At 43.3% G+C, this 24,476-nt stretch overlaps 1 protein-coding gene and 1 pseudogene across 1 annotated transcript; both read right to left on the bottom strand.

Annotated features, from left to right (window-relative positions):
• Positions 1-12,393: 12,393 nt before the first annotated feature.
• LOC141130797 (U2 spliceosomal RNA) lies at positions 12,394-12,498 on the bottom strand (annotated as a pseudogene).
• A 9,021-nt stretch (positions 12,499-21,519) lies between these two features.
• ID3 (inhibitor of DNA binding 3) lies at positions 21,520-23,060 on the bottom strand. The gene is made up of 3 exons (XM_073616209.1): positions 22,634-23,060; positions 22,154-22,221; positions 21,520-21,715 (listed from the first exon to the last, which is right to left on the bottom strand). Exons 1-2 carry the CDS (start codon positions 22,931-22,933, stop codon positions 22,171-22,173), a joined length of 351 nt encoding a protein of 116 aa, XP_073472310.1. The 5' UTR covers positions 22,934-23,060; the 3' UTR covers positions 21,520-21,715; positions 22,154-22,170.
• Between the last annotated feature and the right edge of the window lie 1,416 nt (positions 23,061-24,476).

Raw genomic sequence — 24,476 nt, 5'->3', positions numbered from 1 at the left:
TATAGATCTATATCTATAGATATATATATATATATATATATATATATATATATATATATATATATATATATATATATATATATAAAATAAGGGACATTATCTCCAATGCAAAAAGTTTACTAAATGTTTTCCATACAATACGTGTATTAAGCAGCCAGGCTGCTTAATACACGTATTGTGTGGAGAACCAGGGGCGTAACTAGAAATAGCAGGGCCCCATAGCAAAATGTTGTATGGGGCCCGCCTGCAAACAGACCCCCCCCCCCACAGCTGCCCTAGTGTCAATGCAGCCTGACCTGTGCCACATACAGCGTGACCTGTGCCCAATGCAGCGTGACCTGTGCCCCATGCAGCGTGACCTGTGCCCCATGCAGCGTGACCTGTGCCCCATGCAGCGTGACCTGTGCCCCATGCAGCGTGACCTGTGCCCCATACAGGGTGACCTGTGCCCCATACAGTGTGACCTGTGCCCAATACAGCCTGGTCTGCCTGTGCCCCATACAGCCTCACCTATGCAGAGGAAGAGGCAAGCCACCCAGATCAGCAGAGAGCGGGATTGCCCGCTGTAATAGCTTTCATTTGAATTTCCCGTCTTCCCGCTCATTGTCCCATAGCTCCACCTCTTGGCCCAATGCCTTTGATGATGTCACATGTCCCGCATTGGATCGGCGTTCTGTCTATCAAAGGTGCTGGGCCAAGAGGTGGAGCTATGTGACGTGAGCCCCGGGAACACTGGAAGTTCTAATGAAAGCTATTACATCGAGCAATTCAGCTCTCTGCTGATACGGATAGCTCATCTCTTCCTCTCCTCTCTCTTCCCCTGGCTGGGAGACTGTGCCGGCAGTGCTCTCATCCTCATTGGGCCCCACTCGGCTGCGGGCCCCATAGCGCCTGCATGGGCCGCTATGGTGGTAGTTCCGCCCCTGTGGAGAACATTCAGTAAACTTTCTGCATTGGAGATAATGTCCCTTCTTTTTTTACTATTGAACCTAGGTGGATAATTAGGAGTCCACTATGACACCTACTGGCTACTATTTATTTTATTTATTTATTACAAGTACTGATATAGCGCTGTCAATTTATGCAGTGCTTCACATATACAGTATATTTAGACTGTAAGCTGTGCCCTCCTGTCCAGTGGTGGCTGGTGCTCGAAATTACGGGAGGGGGTGGCAAACCAATGCCACCCCCGGTGGGAGACGAGGCCGTGAAACCAATAAGATCGCCTGGCCTTTTGGCCAATAGGGAAATGGGTTGGATGGCTGAGCCGCTGTAGGTGAGCCATCCATGGTCACAGTGGTGGCTGGTGGGTCAGTTGGTCTTCTCCTCAGGATGTGCTCTCCTCCCTCGTCCTCATAGGCGTCTAATAGGATCACCTGGCATTTTGGCCAATCGGGAAACGGGTCTCATGATCCACTTCCTGAATGGTGGGGAGGCAATTCAGTGTGAAAATAGCGAATATTTATTGCTATTGTCACACAACTGGGTGAGCTCGGAGCACAGTGCTCTGCACCCGAGACCACCCTTTTTGAAGCCTATTAGAGCCTCTGGCTCTAATCACGTGCTTCAAAACCCCCCTCCCCCATTGGAATCCATGCATCCGGCGCACTGTATGCAGATCAGGGGGCCAGAAGCATGGATGATGGGGTGCCGCCCATGTGCAGTGGCGTCACTAGAGTTGGTGTCACCTGGTGTGGTAAAAAATGGTGTCACATCCCCCAGCACTAAGCAGACCAGTGCATCATTGCGGCTCTCCCCCCTTAACCTGCCACAATTGATGGAGCCAGGATGTGAGGAATCAGGGGATGGATGGAGCCAGGATGGGATCGGGGGGTGGATGGAGCCAGGATGAGATCAGGGTGGTGAATGGAGCCAGGATTGGGGCGGTGGATGGAGCTGGGATAGGATGGGGTGATGGTTGGAGCTGGGTTGGGATCAGGGTGGTGGATGGAGCCGGGATGGGATCAGGGTGGTGGATGAAGCCGGGATGGGATTGTGGATGGTAGATGGAGCTGGTATGAGATCGGAGGGGGTGGATGGAGCTGGGATGGGATCGGAGAGGGTGGATGGAGCTGAGATGGATTCCGGGGGGTGGATGAAGCTGGGGTGGGATCGGGTGGATGGAGCCGGGATGGGATCTGAGGGGGTGGATGGAGCCAGGATAGGATCGGGGGGTGGATGGAGCCAGGGTGGGATCGGGGGGGGGGTGGAGCCGGGATAGGATCGAGGGGATGGATGGAGCTGGGATGGGATCTTTGATTGGGGGGAGGGGAATTAGAGGATATCTGCTAGAGTGTGCTTTGGGAAGGAAGAGGAATTGTGCTGGGGAGGTCAAACTTCAAATCTGCCCCCCCCTTCTACTTCCAGCACTGGTTCTAGCAGGCCAGTGCATCGGTGCGGCTCTCCCCGCTTAACCTGCCACATTGGATGGAGCTGGGATGTGAGGGATCGGGGGATGGATGGAGCCAGAATGGGATCGGGGGGTTGATGGAGCCAGGATGGGATCAGGGGGATGGATGGAGCCAGAATGGGATCGGTGGGATGGATGGAGCCAGGATGGGATCGGAGGGGGATGAATGGAGCCAGGGTGGTAATGGGTGGTGGATGGAGCTGGGATTGGGGCAGTGGATGGAGCTTGGATAGGATGGGGTGGTGGATGGAGCCAGGATAGGATCAGGGTGGCAGATGGAGCCAGGATGGGATTGGAGCGGTGGATGGAGCCGGGATGGGATTGGGAGGGTGGATGGAGTTGGGATGGGATCAGTGGTGGTGGATGGAGCTGGGATGGGATCGGAGGGGGTGGATGGAGCCGAGATGGGATCGGAGGGGGTGGATGGAGCCAGGATGGGATCGGGGGGGTGGATGGAGCTGGGATAGGATCGGGGGAATGGATGGAGCTGGGATGGGATCTTTGATTGGGGGGAGGGGAATTAGAGGATGTGTGCTAGGGTGTGCTTTGGGAAGGAAGAGGAATTGTACTGGGGGGTCAAACTTCAAATCTGCCCCCCTCCTTCTACTTCTAGCACTGGTTCTAACTTAAATCAAACCCCCCCAGCACATTTCCTCTAACCCCCACCCCCCTCCCTAAAATCACTCCTAGCAGCATAGATCTTATGTTACCTGTCAATGCCCCCCCCCTCCCCCAATCCCCCTCCCCTGCAATATTTCTGTTATTACATACAGTACCTTAGCCCCCGGCAGATGCTGTAACGCGGTGACCCTCCTCCTCGGCTCTTCCTCATGGTCTGTGTACTTGAAATATCAGAGCAGAGGAGGAGGCAGCTATAGTCCGGTCTGCACTGGATGCAGCCGGCGGTGAGAGATGTGATGGTAGCATGCGGGAAGGTCGGATCCTGGGCACCCTGTCTCTCTCTGCCTCACTCCCTCCTCCCCCACTCTCACTGCACATCACGTGCAGCTAAGGAGATCCCAGAAAGGAAAGAGGGAACCGCGGCGATGGTACTAGTCTGAGCCTGGTGTCACTCTCTGGAGGGTGTCACCCGAGTGCGGGCCGCACCCCCTGCCCCCCCTAGCGACGCTACTGCTGTGCACCCCTAATGGATGGGCCGCCACTGCTCCTGTCCCTTCGGTATTGAACTGTATTGTAATTGTACTGTCCCCCCTCTACATTGTAAAGCACTGCGCAAACTGTTGCCGCTATATGAATCCTGAATCATAACAATAATATTATTATATTATACATTCACATCAGTCCCTGCCCTCAAGGAGCTTACAGTCTAAGGTCCCTAACTCACATTCATACATACACATACTAGGGCCAATTTTTCTTTTTTTTTTTTTTTGACAGGATACAATTAACCTACCGACATGTCTTTGGTGTGTGGGAGGAAACTGAGGAAACTGGAGTACCCGGAGGAACTCCGTGCAGGTGCATGGAGAACATGCAAACTCAAGGCAGGTGGTGTCATGGTTAGGATTCGAACCAGCGACCCTTTTCTCAATAAAACATGTGTGACACAGCCATTATGATTTTGCACGCGTACACACAATCGTAGACTACCTTCCTTGAGCAGCCAAAATTGGTTTAAAGGCTAACTCCACCTTTTGGACAATATTTCATGTTACACCCGTACTTAGGGTGCAACATGTAACATGGTGCAAATCAGATCTCTCCACCCCCAAACCGTGGGCCATTGATGTATGGCCAGCTTTAGCCTTTTAAACTGACACACTATACCAGGTTAAAAACATTTACAGATGATAGCAGACAAACTATTGATTCCTAAGAAAGACTGTAAAAAAAAAAAAAAAAAAAATACTAATATTTGAATTATTACATTTTTGTATAGAGGAAGGTCCCTCTTCTGGCAGAGGGCCCGGGGCCACAGCTCCATTAGAAATCCAGCACTGGTTGAAGGTGAATGTATTTTTGCACCCTCACAGTAGCCTTGGTCCTCAGTACATAGGCCAGAGCATCCTGTGTGTCTCTAGGACATGCATAATGCATTGTGTTTCTTTGCTCATATACAAATGACTTCCTAAGCACCTGTTAATTTTACACCCCTATGTGCTTCTATACGTTTGGACAATTGCTCCAGATCTGCACCTGTGACTTTTGTTATACATTCTTTGTTCTACAGATTGGAACATTTACTGTGCAGATACACTCCACTTTGGTCCTAGTTCTCTTGTTTTGTCACAATGGAAAGCCTTTATTCCAGTCTGCCTTATACTTTTCATTGTATGCACCACCTGTTTTGGTTATTAGGATGGAAGGTTAGAAAGACACATTATTTTTAGGGGGATTGAATAAATAGATAAAATGTTAAAGCATGGATGTCCAAATGAAATAAAAAAGCAACCCCCCGACAAACTGAGTTTAGATTTGGAGTAGAATTTAGTTTGAAATACTTCATTTTTGGAACATTCGATTCATTTTCTAATGGTTAGTGGGATCAAATTGATCAAAATTAGTTTTTCAGGCGTAGCGACAAGAAAATGAGGAAGCAGAATAAATTTTTTTTCCCATATAAACAAAATTTTAGCTGTAAGGCCTGGTTCACATCCTATGCAATTTTTAGTGCTCTTTTGCATTTTGCTGATTTGCACTACAGAATGTGTTCCATAGGAAACCATGTTAAATGGACTGTAGTCCAAAAAGCTCTAAAAATGCATACGTGTGTACCAGGCCTAATGCCGTGTACACATGAGCGGACTTTTCAGCATCAAGGTTCGACGGTCTTTCTGACAGACTTTCAACGGACTTTCGACGAACTTCTGACAGACTTTCGAACGAACGGACTTGGCCATGCACGATCACACCAAAGTGCGACGGATTCGTACGTGATGACGTACGACCGGACTAAAATAAGGAAGTAGATAGCCAGTAGCCAATAGCTGCCCTAGCGTCGGTTTTCGTCCGTCAGACTAGCATACAGACGAACTGATTTTTCGACCGGACTCAAATCCGTCGGAAAGATTTGAAACATGTTTCAAATCTAAAGTCCGTCTGATTTCTGACCGAAAAGGTCCGTCAGAAGTCCGATGAAGCCCACACACGGTCGGATTGTCCGACGGATTTGTTCCGGCGGAAGAGTTTGGTCGAAAAGTCCGCCCGTGTGTACACGGCATTGTTGTGGTTTTCTTTCCGAAAAAATTGTATATATTGTAATGAAACCTGTTTCATGCACCTTGGATACCATTTTTTAATACATTTTATTATATTTAAAAAAAAATTACAAAATAATTCAATCAAATACAAAAATAAAAATTTCAAATAAAATGCAAAGTAAACAAAATATAGTACCAGACAAAATTCTAAGGACTTTTTTCCCGACTGTATGGTAAGAAAGGTTTCTTAGAACTTCCTCGGAAATGTTCAAACTAAAATGTAACCATGTATGACCAACTCTTGTCAGATTTTTATTGCTAAAAAGTTGTATTGTATCTATTGTACAGCTTACAGTTTGCCCACAGGTTATGCAAGTTGCTCCAATGAATTGGTGGATGGTACAGTTGTGAGGAAATAAGAATCTTTACCACCACATCTTGGTAGAGTGATAGTCTTGTTTTTTTATGTACATGAAGCAATGGGTGTCACAATATTTCTGGGCCATGAAGGATTCCTTTCTCAATACAGTCAATGAGTGGGATCATCATTGTAGCTTAGTAGTCCTTAGATGTTGTGGTTGCATGTGTGAATAGATTACCATACATCCACCAGCAAGATTCTGCATATACTACAGCTTAACTGAACCCGGGCTGACTCTGATAATTGGTTTTATTGTAGCCTCTGGCAACGCTGTTACTGTGTACACAGGTGCTACCAAATGCAAACTGTTGTAAGTGAAAGCAAGCAATGAGCTTCTAATGCTATCCAGCAAATACTGCATCTGTGCTAAAATCACTAAGTCCACTCAGTTTACCTTGATCTGAGTTCTCTTTATTTCACATAAAACTAGAATGTCAGGAAACAGAATGCAGAGGGAACCTCACATGTTTACTGGTAGTGTACACTCTAAGTCTGTGCTAGGTAGCGAAAATCCTCTCGGCCTCATTTATCACCAATGCCAAATGTCCAAGGCATGTTTGAATATGATTGATGGATATGCAAAACGTTTTACTGACCATTGCATATGTGTGTGTGATATCTCTTCAGTTTTATTGGACTCTCAATGATTCTATGATCAGCTCTCTGGACACCATGCCTACTACGCTTAAACCTTGTTCCATAGAGATTTCTTGGTGAGTTTTTTCACAAAGGCCATGTCTTTTCTCCTCACTCCCCAATTGGTCGGCTAGGGACCAGCATGCAAAATTTGATAACACAGCTACAAGCTGATTTTTAATCACATACTAGGGCCAATTAACCTACCAACCTTTAGAGCAGTGGTTCTCAACTTGGGGGTCGAATGACGATTTGCCTGGGGTCAACGAATACTGGGCTCTTCCTGAAACCTGCACCGCTCTCCAGTCTTTTTGCGGTCGCCCAGTTAGAGACAACCCACGCTACGAAAATAATTTTACTGTTAGGGGTCCCCACAACTTGGGAAATTTTATCAAGGGGTCACGGCACTAGAAAGGTTGAGAACCACTGCAGAGTGTGGAAGGAGAAAGGAGTACCCAGAGGAATCCTATGTAAGCACAAGGAGGACATGTAAACTCCATGCAGATAGTGTCTATTCAAACCAAGGACGCCAATGCTGTGGGTCGTAAATGTTAACCACTAACGCTAGCAGGTCAATTTGTGGTTGATTCCTGCTGATTTGGCCAAAGTTCGAGGCCTGGGTGGCCCTATCGGACCCACCTGGTCCTACAGACTGTAATGGAAAAATGGAAAGAGCTGGGTGGAAAACTGTCCCCCCAAACAGTGAGTGCATCCTATCAGATGCACTCACTGTTTGGGAATTAAAGCGGATTTTCACTGCATCTGAACACCAAAAACACTATTTAATTCATTATATTCAAAGCAAACTCCCCCCATCCATCCATGTGCTTTATTATTAGCAACCCCCCCCCTCCATCCTGTGCTTTATTATGTTGAGAACTTTGAAAAACAAACCCTAGCATTTCTGGCTGTGGCCATTTTGAGTAAGCACAAATGATTCATGTAGCATTTACTCCCTGGAATCCATCTGCCCTTAGCTCAAGCATGCATGCAGGAGAGTGTGCTGAGAAAACCACTCCTGCTCTCCTCCCCTCCTGAAGACTCCTCGGATATATGACATAATTTGCCTAAGCATAAACCAGGAAGTAACTGAAGAAGTGTAAAAAAAAAAACATTTAAAACAAGTAAATATACTTTCCTATCTATTTACTAATGCTAGCAGCATGAGGATTAAAAAATAATCAATGTTGATTGGGAGAATGAAGTTCCACTTTAAGACAGTCACTGGTGCTTTGGCTGTCTGAATACAATAGCCAGCATGGAAGACTCTTCTATCCATACTGTTTAGCAATAATAAAGAATACTATAAAGCCTGGTACACACTACAGTTTAGTTGGCCGGTATTTTTTGTACCGGCAAATGTCTCCCGTCATTCTGCCTGTGTGTACAGGGCTTAAGAGTTCAGATTTCATGAAGCCTATATGAGAAAAATCTATGTGTGTATGGCTAGCTTTAGCCCTGGCCATTGTATACATCATAATTTTGCATGCGAGAGGCAACATGGAGTCTGCAGTGTGTGTGTATCTAGGGTTTGCTCTTCTGTAGCACAAGCAGGTGTTCCTATATCACCAATAAAAGCTACTGGGTCCACTTATGCAGAAGTGTTTATCTATACACCGTTTCAGCCTAGGTCAATTAAACTGCACTCGGGGCCGTTTTTAAGGCAGGGCAAAAGGGGCAGCTGCCTTGGGCCCTGTCATTGTTGTAGGGCCCAAAGCAGCTGCCTCATACTTGACAACTATCCTGGTTTAAATTCCCTCGTCCCTTGAAGTTTTAGTCCTGTGCTGTGTCCCAATATCTCAGTGTGAAGTGCTGCTACTAGTGCCGCCCAGCTCTGCCCTATTGTTGTGTACAGATGACTCACCAGCAGACCCTGTGTTTACATGTAAATTACCGACATTCATATGTAAATAGCAACGGCATTCATATTTAAAAAGCGGCGGCATTGATATGTATATCATGCCCCCCTGAGGTCATATCCACAGTAATCTCCAGCAACCAATCAACAAGCAGAAATCGTGTGCTGTAACCTCTAGCAACTAATCAGTGAGCCGTAATGTGTGCAATAACATTTAGCAACCAGTCAGTGAGCGGTAATGATACACTGTAACCTCTGGCAACCAATTGCAATAGTTGCCTGATCTGATTCAGTAAACTGATTTTGAGTCTAGCTGCTATTTATTGTATGTGAGACATACAATAAATAGCAGCTAGACTCAAAATCAGTGGAGCAGGTGGAGAGCAAAACTGCATGGGGGGGCCAAGAAAAGTTTTGCCCAGGGTCCAATCAATATTAAAGACGGCCCTGACTGCACTAACATGAGCCTGGTGTTAATGGCCCTTGGGTGCTCTTTGTGTACCCATCTACACTAATCCCAAACCCCTACTTATAAGATGGGGGTTGCTCTTTAGATCATTTTTAAATGCTAAAACATTTGTTCTTCACCCAACAGGGAGTATACTAAGAGTCACAACACCTCCTGAAGAACAAACCAAGTGATATGATCAATGGCTTTTTATAGAGGTAATCTGTCGCAGTTGTTCCAAACCCATCCAGTGCACATTATAAACAGCAGGTATTGGACAAAAGGTATCTAAATGACCATCTGCAGCCAAAAGTGTCTTACAGCTGTCTGTCTGGGTTTCCATTTGAGATGTTTCTCCTCTCTTCTTATCTATTTGACTAACAGGACTAATAGAACAGGATCAAGGGGTCATACTAAAGCTTCCCAATCTATCCAAATATGAAATAAGATTTGAATGGAGCTAGACTTTTGGAATAGATAGGTATCCTAACAACGCAAGCTGACCCTACAACAGTCATACAGAATGTGTAGTGTGTATGCCCAAAGAGATTAAAGATCAGATGGCTGAAGAATCTGGTCAGCTAATGCTCCATCTGTGCACACTGCCATCAGTCATCCAAACATGGAAACTATACCCAAGTAATCCTGGCTCCTGGTTAGGTGTATGAACATATGGGGCACAGGCACATGTAGCTACTGCTCATTTCGTGAGGCTTTACAGACTGATTATGGATTCTTTTGAGTTTGTGCACACACTGATGGCGAAGGAGTGCAAAGCATTGAGCCATCACATTTTATTTTTTATTTTATTTTATTTTATTATTTTTTTTGCTACATTTACTGCCAGATCATAAGCAATCTATAGACACTGGATGTGCACAGAGTCTCTAAACTAAACAAAAATCCTTGTTCGCCTATTTCATCTGCACATTCATAGGCAACAAGAGTTTGCATTGACTGGATAATTAAAGTGAATAGTCACCCAATTTATTGAGTAAAGATTTTCAACTTCTATAGTGAATCAGCCTCAATGCATCCATTTTGGCACATTTTTGCAATAATATATCACCATGTATGAGGTAAGAATGGATACAGCATGAATATATGGAGACTAGAAAAGCTAGGGGAAAGTCACTACAGATTGGAAAATGTTGGCAGAGTCACTATTCTTCTCTTTTCTCTACTGACATACAGGCATACCCCACTTTTAAGTACGCAATGGGGTTTATTTACTAAAGCTGGAAAGTGCAAAATCAGGCTCACTTCTCCATAGAAACCAATGAGTTTCCAGGGTTTTTTTACCATATGTGTGCGCGGCCTATTGCATTAGAATGTGGACTCCAGAGCACAAACACACGTGTGTATATCAGCAGAGCAGTGGATGGTGTCAGTAGAGCAAAGATTGGTAACAGTAGGGCAGTGGATGGTATTAGTAGTTTTTTTATTTTTATTATTTTTTAATTATTTTTTACAATAATATTTTTTTAATTATTTTTTTACAGTATTGTTTTTTATTACTTTTTTACAATTTTTTCATGGGGCTTTAGTGAAATATCAAGGGTCTAAACAGGACCCTTATGTCTCACTTTTGAGACAGAGAAAGAAACCGAGGACAGATTCCCCAGTTAAGAATGAAGACAAAAGCGATCAGTACAGGTCACTCACTGTGTTCATTCAGAAAAGGAAGGGCTGATTAAGGAAATATTTACCAGCCCCTTCTCTACTCCTGAGAAGAGGGAAACTGGCAGCACTGCTGGGGGGAGACAGAAAGCAGGGTGAATTGGCACCGCACGGGGTGATTAGGGTGTGCCCAGGCACACCCGGCACACCCTGTGCGCACGCCTATGTTTGTTACCAAAGCTTAATTAAACAAGCTGGGGTTAGAAGCTCATTGGTTTCTATGCAGAAGTGAGCCTGATTTTGCAATTTCCAGCTTTAGTAAATAAACCTCATTGTGTACTTAAAGGTGGGGTATGTCTGTACTCATTCACTACCGTCATCTGATGGAAAACCAGGTATAGACATATGGACAAATCTTAAGAATACACAGATCTCATGATCTGCTATCTATGCTGGCCATGGATAGCCTGAATTGTGGCCAATTTCTGCTGAACTTAGATGTATTTCGAGAAAATGGATGGTGCTACAAGTACCACCCAGCTCAACAAATCATCTGAGCCAGTTGAATAATTATTGGCTGAAAGATGACTGCATCCTATCAGATACAGTCACTATTTGGCAGCGCCATTGTATTCAGGCAGCTATGGGTGTTTGCGGCCAAACAATACAATAGCCAGCAGTGGAGATTTCTCCATCCACGCTGTTAGCGTGAGGATTAGGCAATCAGCTGATTTTCAGTTTTTTTTTTTGTTTGAAAGCCTATGGCGTGCAAAACACACCCCAAAAACTTCACCCGGTGCATAAAAAATGTGCACACACATAAAGAGTGCTCACAAAAAAGTGCCACGGGTACACAAGACGTGCCAATTCCCTGATCCCCCGGGGCGTTAGGCTCCTGCGGGGACAAAGGTACTTACAATGGTCCGTCTGGCCGAAACCAGACAGACCCCGTTCTCTGGAGGGCCTGCCGAGACAGGACCCACCCAAGTACTAGGTGGGGCTCCCCCGAAGGGAGACCCCATGAGAGAGGGCGAACTAAGCCAAAAGGCCATGTCCACCCCTTCCCAAGACTTTCAGGGCTGGCCCGAGGACCCGCATCCTTACTCATCACAACACACAGTGGGACAAACGTGTAAAACAAGACGTGACAACACAGGATTTCAATCAAAAAAAGAAAAAAGTGGGGGAAGGGATAGTGGAGAGGAGAGTGAAAAAAAGTGGCCATTGTGTAACACAATGACCAGGCCCTCCGGCCAGGAATAAAAAATTCCTCTGGTCCTAGCCAAAAGGCCCGGCCCAAGAGGCAGGTGCAAAAAAAGCTGTGTTATGGTGCAGTGACCGTGGTGCCCAAAATCAAAGTGTCTGCCACACACAGTGATCTTAAGGCACCCCTGGACTGCCACTCCAGGGGCACTACTCCATAGGCTTTCAAGACCTACCCTGGCCCACAGCCTAGACCACGACAGCCCCCCACCGCAGACAGAAAAGGCATGAGGTTCAGGAAGCTTGGTGACAGCCCTTGCCCCGAAGGCTCCACCATCACTCCCATCACCCCTTCCAGTTTCACATTTGGGTAAATGGATACTAGCCACTCCCCCCCCTGCCAAAAGGGGAGTAAGCTTTCTCCTACCCAAATAACTGTCAGCAGCTAGAGCCACCACAATCCAGGCCAGAAGGCCAGGGACCCGACCCTTCAGCCAGACCAAAATGCAGCACCCATCCCCACCAGGAGCACCCTTCCAGACGGCTCAGACTCAACCATTGGCCGGTCCCCAGTATACTTTCGGGCAACTCGGCGTAGTCCCTGCTGAGTATCGCCTTTCCAGGTACTATGACACCATTGGATTTGCTGGCCCTCCCCAACGAGAGTGACACAGCGCCTCCTCTGGAAACTGATAAGAACAGATACTACACTTGATCTTAGCCAAAAGGCCGAGAAGCGATTTCAGTTATTCATCCAATGGGTGAACAAGAGAATTTTGAGACTTTCATTATGGCAAAGTGTAAGCTGATACCCAGAATTTCCACTTATGGATTTAAATTATGGGTAGGCAACCTCAGCCCTCCAGCTGTGGTGAAAATATAAATCCCATCATGCCTCTGCCTCTAGGAGTCATGCCTGTGATTATCAGGGTCTTGCAATGTCTCATGGGACTTGTAGTTTTAAAACAGTTGGAGGGCTGAGGTTGCCTACCCTTGTTAGATCCTCTTGACCAACAGGGAGTTCCTTGAGATGTTGTTGGGGGTTCCCTGAGCTGTGGCTGATTGACCTTCCATGTGATGGTACCTGCATAATTCTGGGTCCAATGTCACTTGGCAGGACCAGCAACATGACACTAAAGATCTTTGTACAGTAGTTTGTAAGAAAGGCTTTCATCCCACTGAACACCAGTGTAAAGGGCATTTATCCTACTGACATTCAATATAAGGGGCATTCATCACACTGACCACCAGTGTAAGGGGCATTCTATCCACTGACCGCCGAAAAAGTAAAGTAGCTCTAGAAGTTTTTTGTATCTTAGTGCATTCTCTACATTAAGGTAAAAATTCTTCTGTGTGCAGCTCCTCCCCCTCTTATACCTATCTGAGCCCAATCTCAATCAAGCTGTGCCTGAGAGCAGCAGGTCTCTCTCTCTCTCTCTCTCTCTCTCTTTCTCTCTCTCTCTCTCTCCTCACTGGAGATTGAGGCAGCAGTGGGAGCCACGGGCTCCTGCTGCTGTCAATTATACAACCAGTGAGAAGAGAATGGGGGCAGGGCTGAGCCATGCTGTGTGTGTCAATGGACAAACACAAGACGGCTCTGGAGCAAGCCCGCATGATTGCCCCCATAGCAATGGCTTGCTATGGGGCAATCAGAGGAAGGGGGGCCAGGAGCACCAGCGGAGGGACCCCAGAAGAGGAGGATTGGGGCTGCTCTGTGCAAAACCATTGCACGGAGCAGGTACAGTAAGTATGACATGTCTATTATTCTTTTTTTTTAATCGTTTAGAAAATTTGAATTATACCAAGGGTTCCCTGAGCCCTGAAAATTATTTCAACAGTTCCTCTAGGGTTAAAAAGGTTGAGAAATGTTGCTTTTGACTATTGCCAACTATGCATTGTCAAATCTCTCATCAGAAACATGATGCAGTATTTTAACTGCCTGCCACTGAGATCCTGGGACACTAATACCTCCTACAACAGTGCCCTTTGCTCAGGCCAACATCTTGATGTGGCACATACCCATTGAAGCTGCTGTTCCCTATTCTGCATCGAAAAGGAAATGATCATTAACCAACATGTTGGCATGCTGGGAGACTGTTCTGTCCAATTCTGATTGGCTGTCATTGCTGGAAATGTCAGTCAGTAGGACCTTTAACCTAATGGACATTTTAGCTTAGTCTGGATACAAATACATGTCTTCTGTAGCTAGAATCAACAGCTTTCATGTGTTATTTAAATGTAAATTGCTTGCATCGGTGATTGCAATACAATGGTCAGACGACACACCTGTGAATTTGAGCCAGAAAGTGTACTTAGTAGTTATTGGATGCATACGAATATAAAAAGACTGTGGTGGTCTGGGAAATTGTGACATACATATAACCATAACCATGTCCTTAGTAATCACCAGATGCATAGGAATATATATATATATATATATATATATATTAGTGGGAACTGTTTTGAGATCTATAACATAAGGCACAATGTACTTAGTAATCACTGGCTCCATCTGCATATTATATATATCATATCATATCATATATATATATGAAAAGACTGTGGTGGGAAGGAGTTTAGAATCTATACCATAACGATGAATGTACTTAGTATTCACTGGATCCATGTAAATATATAACATTTCTATATGAAAAGACTGTGTTGGGAAATAGTTTGAGATCAATGTACTTAGCAATCAATTAATCCATATTTTATATGTCTGTATATGTGTGTGTATATATATATATATATATATATATATATATATATATATATATATATATATATATATATATATATATATATATTTACATATATATCTATATAGATATAGATATCTATATCTATATAGATATCTATATCTATATAGATATATATCTATATCTATATATCTATATAGATATAGATATATCTATATCTATATAGATATATATCTATATCTATATAGATATAGATATATATAGTTTAATTGATTGCTAAGTATATTGATCTTTATTGTACAGATCATAAACTATTTCCCAATATATATATAAAGACTGAATATATATATATATAGTGTGGTGGGAAATAGTTGGAGATGTATAAGGCAAAGAAAGATGAATAAGTGTGAAGATGGAGCTTCTGAGGGTGGCTCAGCTGTACAAATAACATATAGGAAACATCTGCATGGGATGTCCAGCTAATGATGAGTTCTCTCTCTCTATCTGGGAAGGATGCATTGTAGTGAGCCGTATATGTGGATGCAATGCACATGTGTGCACATGGGATGACATAGCCGGAGTCCAGGCATGGGGGTTGTGTCTAGGAAATGAGGGAGTGAATGGATGCAAATGGAGACAGATGAGGGGAGAGGGGAGGGGGGAGGCCAGCAGTCAGACAGGCTGGCGCCAGGAGACACCTGCGGCTCCCGAAACAATGACAATGCCAGGTGAAGAATTCCTAAAACATCCCCCTACCTCCTTTACTAATCACAGCTGATTACAGCTGCACAGACCCCCCTCCTCTCCAGCTTTCTCTTTCCTCCCCACCTTACAAAAGAGCAGGGAATCCTATTATCCTAAAGTGAAAAATTCCCGCTAATAGGATCACAGCCTGTAGAGGGGCTCTTCTCCTCTATATTGGGGGGTCTGCCCTGTACCCCATCTATGAATACTGCTGGGGGACGAGTCACTCTACTCCCCCCTCTCCTGTGTGTACCCCGATAACAGTACGAACAGTACGGGGGGCTTCCTATACACTGATTAACTTACACATATATAGAAAGACACATAAATATAGATTAGATGATAGCTCATGATAGATAGATAGATAGATAGATAGATAGATAGATAGATAGATAGATAGATAGATAGATAGATAGATAGATAGATAGATAGGTTGAGATAGATAGAAGCGATAGATTTAGATAGATAGAATTAGATATATAGATTGAAAAAAATAGATACATACGAACAGTAGGGGGGCTTCCTATACACTGATTAACTTACACACATATAGAAAGACACATAAATATAGATTAGATGATAGCTCATTCTAGATAGATAGATAGATAGATAGATAGATAGATAGATAGAATTAAATCGACAGAAAGATACATACATCGATTGAGATAAATAGAACCCATAGATAGATAGATTTAGAGAGATAGAATTACATAGATTGAATTAAATATATACATACATTGAGATAGATAGATAGATAGATAGATAGATAGATAGATAGATAGATAGAATTAAATATACATATTAATATTAATATCTGCCAAGCTATATGAAAGGAATCCCAAGGCATTGCCACCAATGAGGCCAATTGAGGTGGCCACCTTAGGTGGCAGCCATGGAGGCATGGTGCGGGCAACACTGAGGCCAGTGAGTTCATACTCTAGACTCCGCCACTGGACTTTCAGCCCCCAGGTCACACTTTGGTTGTTATGGTACACTCAGCATCCTGCTCCATAACAACCAATGGCACTGTGCAGCCCAGCCACTCGCACCATAACAACCAATCATGTTGTGCAGCCCAGTCTGCACCATAACATCTAATCGTACTGTGCAGCCCAGCTGCCTGCATCATAATAACCACCAATCACAGTTGTGCAGTCTGGCTGCCTGCACCATAACAACCAATCACATTGTGAAGCCCAGCTGCCTGCATCATGACAACCAATCATGTTGTGAAGCCCAGCTGCCTGCATCATAACAATCAGTTACACTGTGCAGCCTGACTGCCTGCACCATAGCAACCAATAACCCTGAGCAGCCCACCCAACCATTGATAGGGAAGAGTGGGGGCTTAAAATGGCCAACTCAGGCAGCATCTGTTCCCACAAGTTCCTGACAATACCCCTCTCAAAAGCACATGGCAGTATATGGTGACCATAGGTGTGCTCAGCCTATTGCATTAGGGTGTGCACCCCAAAGCTCAAACACATATGCATGTGTGTGTATATATACGGAAGGTGTCAGAAGAGCAGTGAATGGTGTCATAAGGGCAGATATTGGTGGTGTCAGTAGGGCAGTTACAATATGATTTTAATTATTTTTTGCAATCTTTTAGGAGGAAAAAAACTGATTTTTTTATTTGGTGAAATATCAGGGGTCTAAACATGGGAAATATGCACCACACGGGGTGATTAGGGTGTGCCCAGACACACCGGGCACACCCTGTGTGTACGCCTATGATGGTGACTCAACCAAGATTTACACAATTTAGGAGCCCATGATAAACACTAATTACTAATATGTGTTTATGTGACTGCTGTGTTTCTAAATCCATTCTGCACTTCAGTGGAGACTGTTAAGCATTTTATAGTCCACTTTATTTTGGATTTATTTGCTGGAAATTCTTTAACTTAAATATTCTGAGTAGAAACATGTGGGAAACATGCACAAATAAATAGAATAATCCTTAGAAATGCCTGGAATGTTATGGGAGTCCGGAATAATACTGATCGCCAGATTCCTGATGCTACTGTATCTGCTGCCTTCTTACATGGGACTGATGGTGATATACTAACAGGCTGATTTACTAAAGGCCCCAACACACTATAGATTGGATTGCCTGTTGTATAACATTGTTCTTTACTAGATCACCCCGAGATCTATATGATTACCATGCTGTCCACAAAAATACTGTGGCTTGGGTTTTCTTTAATATTTTCTGAGTTTCCACACTAGCCAAGCATGTACTAGCAGTATCTAATGAGTAGTATATATACTACATACACAGGGATTTTTCTAAAAAGGAACATTTTACAGTAAATCTGTGTTCATCCCAGCTATTCAAGGTAAGGAAAATTGAATTTATTTTCTTTCTTTTCTTGCTGCAGCGCTGGGGTCCTGGGCTCAAATCCCATCCAGGACACTAGCAAAATGTAGTTGCATGTTCTCCTGTGCTTACATTGGTTTCCTCCTGATACTCCAGTTTACACACACACTCAAAGGATATGCTGGTAGGTTAATTAATTAGCTCCTATCTAAATTGGCCCTAGTATGTGTGTGCATGTAAGATAGGGATCTTAGATTGAAAGCTCCTCAAGGACCAGTACTTATGTGAATGTACAGTATGTGAAGCACTGCATAAATTGTGGGCGCTGTATAAATCCTGTAATAAATACATTGTAATAAAGAAAACCTGCTGTAAAGTTTACTATTGTTCACTTCCTCTGATAATGCTGGTTGCTTGGCTACCACGCTGACCCTTCAGTATCAATACTTTGGGGGGATTTACTAAAACCGGTGCACACAGAATCTGGTGCAGCTTTGCATAGAAAGCAATCCACTTCCAACCTCAGCTTACTCAATAAAGCCCCTTTCACACGATCGACCGATAGGATCTGCCTGTCCATTTTTCAAGTGGATCCGATCGGGCCACCCATTGACTTCTATCGGGAGGCAGATTTCAGCGTATATGTGACACCAACCTGGTATCCTATCTGACAAGATCTGCTGAAGACAGACGTATGGCGATACGTTTGCAATCCATCCAGCGTGTAGCGGAGAGCGGGGCTCTGACAGGTCCATCTCAGCACAGTGAGCGGAGACGGACCTGTCATCCGCCTGCAGCGGGGATCAATGGAGCGATCCCCCGCTGAGCTAGCGAAGTCCGTCAAAATGGATCCACCCCATGTGAAAGGGGCCTTAAGCTTTTACAATAAAACCTAGAATGCGATTGGTTGCTTTGCACAACTTCACCAGTTTTGGTAATTCTCCCCCTTTGAGTTAAGCCTCTTTCACACGGGGCAGATCAGTCATGATCCGCCCCGTGAACACACGCTGGCTCAGCGGAGATCACTCCGCCGATCCCCGCTGAGCAGGAAGATGACAGGTGCATCGCTGCACGCTGTGCAGCGACGGACCTGTCAGAGCGCCGCTCTCCCCTATGGGGGGATCGGATGATGACGGTCCGTAGTGTCCGTCGTCATCCGATCCGATCCGAAAACGGAGGGAAAAGTAGGTTTTTCCTCCGTTACACTTTTCGGATCGGAGCGGGGTCGGATGTCAGCGGACATGTCACCGCTGACATCCGACGCTCCATAGGGATGACTGTATGTCCGTTTTTCATCCGAAAACGGATGGATGAAAAACGGACATACGGATCATCCGTGTGAAAGAGGCCTTACTAGCCTAGAAAAGGTGCTCATATAAGGATTTCTAACCTCCAACTTTCCCAGGTCTTGGTCAGCAACTCAGAAAGTACTAAAGCCAGTGGCTCCCCATAAAAGCCAAAAAAACAGCATTTTTTAGGAGGAGGTTTATTTGATTTTATGCAACGGAACCTGTTTGCATTTGAGAATTGTCTCTGATAATTTGCATTGCCCTTTGCAATTAATACGGCTCTTTCTTTGCAACATGGGGAATGTAACATAAAATCAGATGCCATATTGAGAGGTAACATAATGTAGATTTTCAAGACATTTACTCTCTTATGGCCTATTCAGACCAATGTATACATTGTAGCAACACATTTATTGCAATGTTCTTCATTTCCATTGCCACCCCAATAAACTAAAAGCAGCAGACACATAAGTCATGCACTACCATCCATTGTGAGATGCTGCATCAGCAAAATGGTGCAGTCCCGCACTGCATTGGGCTGCACAGGTATGAAAGGGCCCTCAGGCTTTTTTTTTTAATATGAGGCCCTTGAGAAATAAATAATGTCTGTACAAATGCACAATGTCTAATATATATATATATATATATATATATATATATAGACAGTATAACACTCATAGAGCATCAACAGTGATACCCCCCAAGGGGACAATAATGAGCACCCCCCAGCAGTTAAAGGTGATCACTATCACACACAGGTGATTCTTCCAGATTATTGAAAAATCTTTTTTGTGATCCAGCCCAGATCCTTGATTTTCATGTATAGGAATGATAAAATGACAGCCCCAGTGCCCTTACATCCCATCATTGCCAGGGAAGATATCTGCCTGGCTATGGACACCCTAGAACAGTGGTCATCAACCCTGTCTTCAGGGCCCACTAACAGGCCAGGTTTTATGTATTACCTTGAGGAGATGCAGACTAGAATACTGCAATCACTGAGCAGCAAATTATATCACCTGTGATGTATTTTAGTTATGTTGCAAACCTGGCCTGTTAGTGGGCCCTGAGGACAGGAGTTGATGACCACTGCCCTAGAACAGTGATGGCGAACCTTGGCACCCCAGATGTTTTGGAACGACATTCCCCATGATGCTCATGCACTCTGTAGTGTAGTTGCGCATTATGGGAAATGTAGTTCCAAAACATCTGGGGTGCCAAGGTTCACCATCACTGCCCTAGGAATCTGAATAATTTTTTTTATCAGGGTGAGGGGGGTTAAGTGTTGCAGATTAGAGCAAGTATGAAAAGGTTTTGCATTAAGAGAATGTTGTAATTACCTTTTAGATTGTGAGCTCCTAGGAGCAGGGTCCTCCTTGTCTTGATTTAGAACAGCACCATCTCCCTTTATGTTGTAGAGTGCTTTACAAGTGGTTGGTGCTATACACAGTAAATCCTGTATAGTGTCATTGGAGATTTCATGAACAAATAACATAGGGATAGTCAGGGGGCTGCAATTGTTCCAAAGACCTTATGTACCACCACAGGGCACGAAATGACATGAATCATTTAAAGTGCACTGTCGAAATACTATTTGCAGCTCTAGCTGGTGTGGAATTACAAATCCCAGCTTTACTTCAACATAAGAGGCATGCATGCCAGGACTTTTAGTTCCTCAACATCTGGGGTTGCTGTCTGGTTTGATGATTACAGCTGATGCACCAGTACAACCGTAATTGGATGAAATGACAGTAATTTACAGCTCGGCACAGTGGAGTTGATTTACTAAAACTGGAGTGTCAAATCTGGTGCAGCTTTGCATAGAAACCAATCAGCTTCCAAGTTTAATTGTCAAAGCTTAATTAATCGAGCTGAAGTTAGAAACTAATTGGCTACCATGCACAGCTGCAGCAGATTTTGCACTCTCCTGTTTTAGTAAAACAACCCCCACCACTGTCCACCTGTTGTTGGTTTACACTAAATACATGTCACATTACAATAAAGTGCAATTTAATTAAAATTATAGCTAGCTCTGTGTTCACTTCAAACAGCCAAGAGATTTTAAAAGAATGTCTTCCCCTTCACTTAATTGGTTGCTTGAAGTGAACACAGCTTCCCCTGAGTTGATACAATAGATTTGAAAAATATTGATAAGGTGTTTACAATAAAGCACAGGTCCTTGTAGATTTACAAAACACCATCTTAGTTTTATTTTGACCTGCTATCAGGCTGTCCCAACCACTGGTCGCCTATACACTGTTAATAATTCAATGTCATAAAAAAATAAAAATAAAAAACAATCCACAAGTTAAAAATAAGAATTTTTATTATGTACACATAAGTAACAACTTTTATAAAAAGTTTTCTAAAAATAGGAAACAGCAGTTCCAAGACATTATTCTCTACTTTAGAGAGTGGGATCATTCTGAGGTCATCACCACAGATTAAAGGCATCTATATCCTTACAAAATATAAGATTTTCACATGAGAGCATAAAAAAAAAAAGTTTACAAAAATATATATACAGCTCGAGAGTTATTTTCTTTCAGTAACAGAAATTCAAGTTGATATAGTACTCATAGGGAGGGTTGAATGGTCCAGACCATCTTTGGGAATGTCATAAAAAAATATGTAGGGTGATGAGGACCATGTATAATTAGATGGATTGGAAATTGGGGGTTATAATTTTTTTTTTTTTTTAATGGAATTGGATCAAAGTTCTATAGGGTCACTTGTGGAATTAATACTCTCTGTTGGTCTTGAAAAGTTCTCAAGAGAGGGGGAAGAAAAAGTCTTTTTATAGGAATGGATCTTGATTGCCGGATCTGAAGGGGTTAAATTCTTGCATGTTGGATTCTGATGCTTCATGGAAAGAACTTCTTTTTTTCAAGAGTTTCCCACACCTGCAGAAAGAGAAATATGCATGTATATAAATGTGAGTCAGAGCAAGGGAGGGGGAGCAGACTGAGCGGCGCCAGAGAGGAAGCTAGCGCCGCCCCTGGGGCTTACAAGAGCCAGCCTCTGCTAATTACCACCAAGCTTCCTACTCAATGCTTTATGCTACGCCTAGTGACGTCACAGAGCACTTCTACTACAGCTTAGAATGGAACACTATGGGGAACTATTTATACAGGCTATCGGGATAGATTCACACATTAATCTGGATTTCATTATAAGAAAAGTGTGTGAATCCTGGGCACACATCTATGCATTTACCACTAACAAATACATCTCTGGACTGCCCACTGTCCTTTAAAATTCAGAATAAGACAGCCCAATACTAATATTATATTAAATAGCGATGATATCCAAAAGGCAATTAAAAGAAAAATGGTTCTTACCATGACAGGCAGATGGGTCAATGGCACAGACTGGCATCCTCTGTCGACATTGCTGAGAAATCTGAATTCTGTAACAGAAAAATATTATGATGATTAGTAATGTATAATACAGACAACATTCAAGAGTGCATTAGTGCCATAGCAGGTGATCAAAGTTACCAAGCACATTGCATTAGTGTTATAGAGCTAGTTGGCAACAGACCATTACATTGCATCAGTAGTAGATAGTAAAAGCAGAAACTGCTGATAGGAGTTAGTAACAGGTCATCAGGTTGCTTTAGTGCTACAGGTTGTAGATTGGAATTTTTTAGAATGGAAGGAGTGCATTGGTTGAGTGTTACAGGTTGTTGATCATAATAAGGCATCCCAAGCATGCATTAGAAATGAACAGATCACACAAGATGGGTGATATAGGAGTAAAAGTTGTAGATCATGGCATCATCACAATGTAGTAGAAGTCCAGGCTAGCTGAGATCTTACCTGTAGTGATAAGAGGTTGTTGTGCTCCTGCTCTTCCCCCAATACGATCTGCAGGTCGAAGATGTAATCAATAACGTGTTGGAGGATCTCGACTTGACTTAGTTTGCTCCCTTGAGGGATGCCAGGGACCAGCTCCTTCAGCTTGGAGTAGCAATCATTCATGTCATAGAGGAGACCCATGGGTTCTTCTACACCTCCCTTGTGGCTACTACTCCTGGCAATGCTCAGGCTCTGTTCGGACAGGCAGCACACAGCCTGGTAGCAGCTGGGCATTGATCTCACTGGGCTGATGGCCTTCATCTTGCTGATAATTCCCTTAGTGGAAGATCTGCTCCGGTAGAAGATCCAAAAAGTTTGCTGCTCTCCGCACAATGTGATCGCAAGTTGATGTGTAAGCTTGTCAGGCTGAACGAGCCATGCTCTTATATGATCGGGCTCCCCCCCTCCCCTCTCCTATGTAAATCAGCCCCTTCTCTCCTCCCCACAGCTCCATAATATTGAGATAACAGCTGGCTGAACACTTTTAAACAGCTTATCCTGATTCCTAGGGACTGGAGACAGTGTCATTAATGTCACAGAGAGAGGGGAGGGGGGGGGGGGGGGTTTAAGGGGGGGGGCGATCCTTTACTAAACTTTCTGTTACATTTGCAATCACTGAAACCACAGGGGACACGATCATAACAACAGACAGCATGGAAAAAACACATTTTAGTGACTTTTTTTAATTGTGTCAATGCTAAAATAAACAGTAGATCTAAAATTTACAAACAAAAAGTAAAAGAAAACTAAAGTTTATAAATACAGACTAGAGAACGAATAGTAAAGGTTATAACTACAGCATAGAGAGGGGAAACTTAAGTTGATAAATATAGCATAAAGAGGGAAAGTAAAAGTTATAAATATAGCAGAAAGAATGAAAAATATAAGTTATAAATATATCATAAAAAAGGATAAGTAAAAGTTAAAAATATAGAGGGAAAACTAAAAATTATAAATATAGCATAAAGATGGAAAACGAAAAGTTCTAAATATAGCATAAAGAGGGAAAACTAAAAGTTATAAATAAAGCATAAAGAGGGAAAAGTAAAGGTTATAAATATAGTATAACAAGTGCAAACTAAATTTTATAAATACAGTATAAAGAGAGAAAATTAATGGTTATAAATTTAGACTAAAAAGTGAAAACTAAAGTATATAAATAAAGTATAAAGAGAGGAAACTAAAGTTTATTGAAACAGTATAAAGAAACAGCATAAAGAAAGGAAAGGAAAGTATAAACATATAGTATAAAGAGTGAAAAACTAAAGTATATACATACAGCATAAAGAGAGAAAACTAAAGCATATTACAGCAGAAACTAAAGTGTATATATAAACAGTATAAAAATGAAAACTAACGTGTATAACTACAGCATCAAGAGTGAAAACTAGAGTATATAAATATAACCAAGATTAATAAATTCAGCTAAACCCGACTATTGCTCTAAACAGATGTGATTTGTGCTGTATGAATCATTATGCTGCTATTCTGATCTTTATTTCTTTTCTGTTGCTAATCTGTTTCTTTAGTGTAAAGTCCATTTTCTTCCCCCCCTTCTCCCCCTCCCTGCTGCCGACCTCCAGACTTTCTGGCGTCAGGAATATTATCCTGTGACCGAGGAGGGAAGAGGCTGGGAACTGAATGAGAAAACAGACTATGCAGGCTGGGGGGTAGCCCAGTGTGCTGCTATGTATTTACAAATGCCAGCCTAAAGGAATTAGGGCAAGCAGAATCTTTCCAATCAATGGGATCGCACAGCCATTGGAGGATCATCACACTCGTTTTTTTAATAGAAAATAATTAT

This window comes from Aquarana catesbeiana, linkage group LG02 (genome assembly GCF_042186555.1).
Source record: "Aquarana catesbeiana isolate 2022-GZ linkage group LG02, ASM4218655v1, whole genome shotgun sequence".
In the NCBI taxonomy this organism is placed as follows: domain Eukaryota; kingdom Metazoa; phylum Chordata; class Amphibia; order Anura; family Ranidae; genus Aquarana; species Aquarana catesbeiana.
The sequence above is the reverse complement of the archived record's forward strand: the minus strand, read 5'-3'. Positions and strand labels throughout refer to the sequence as shown.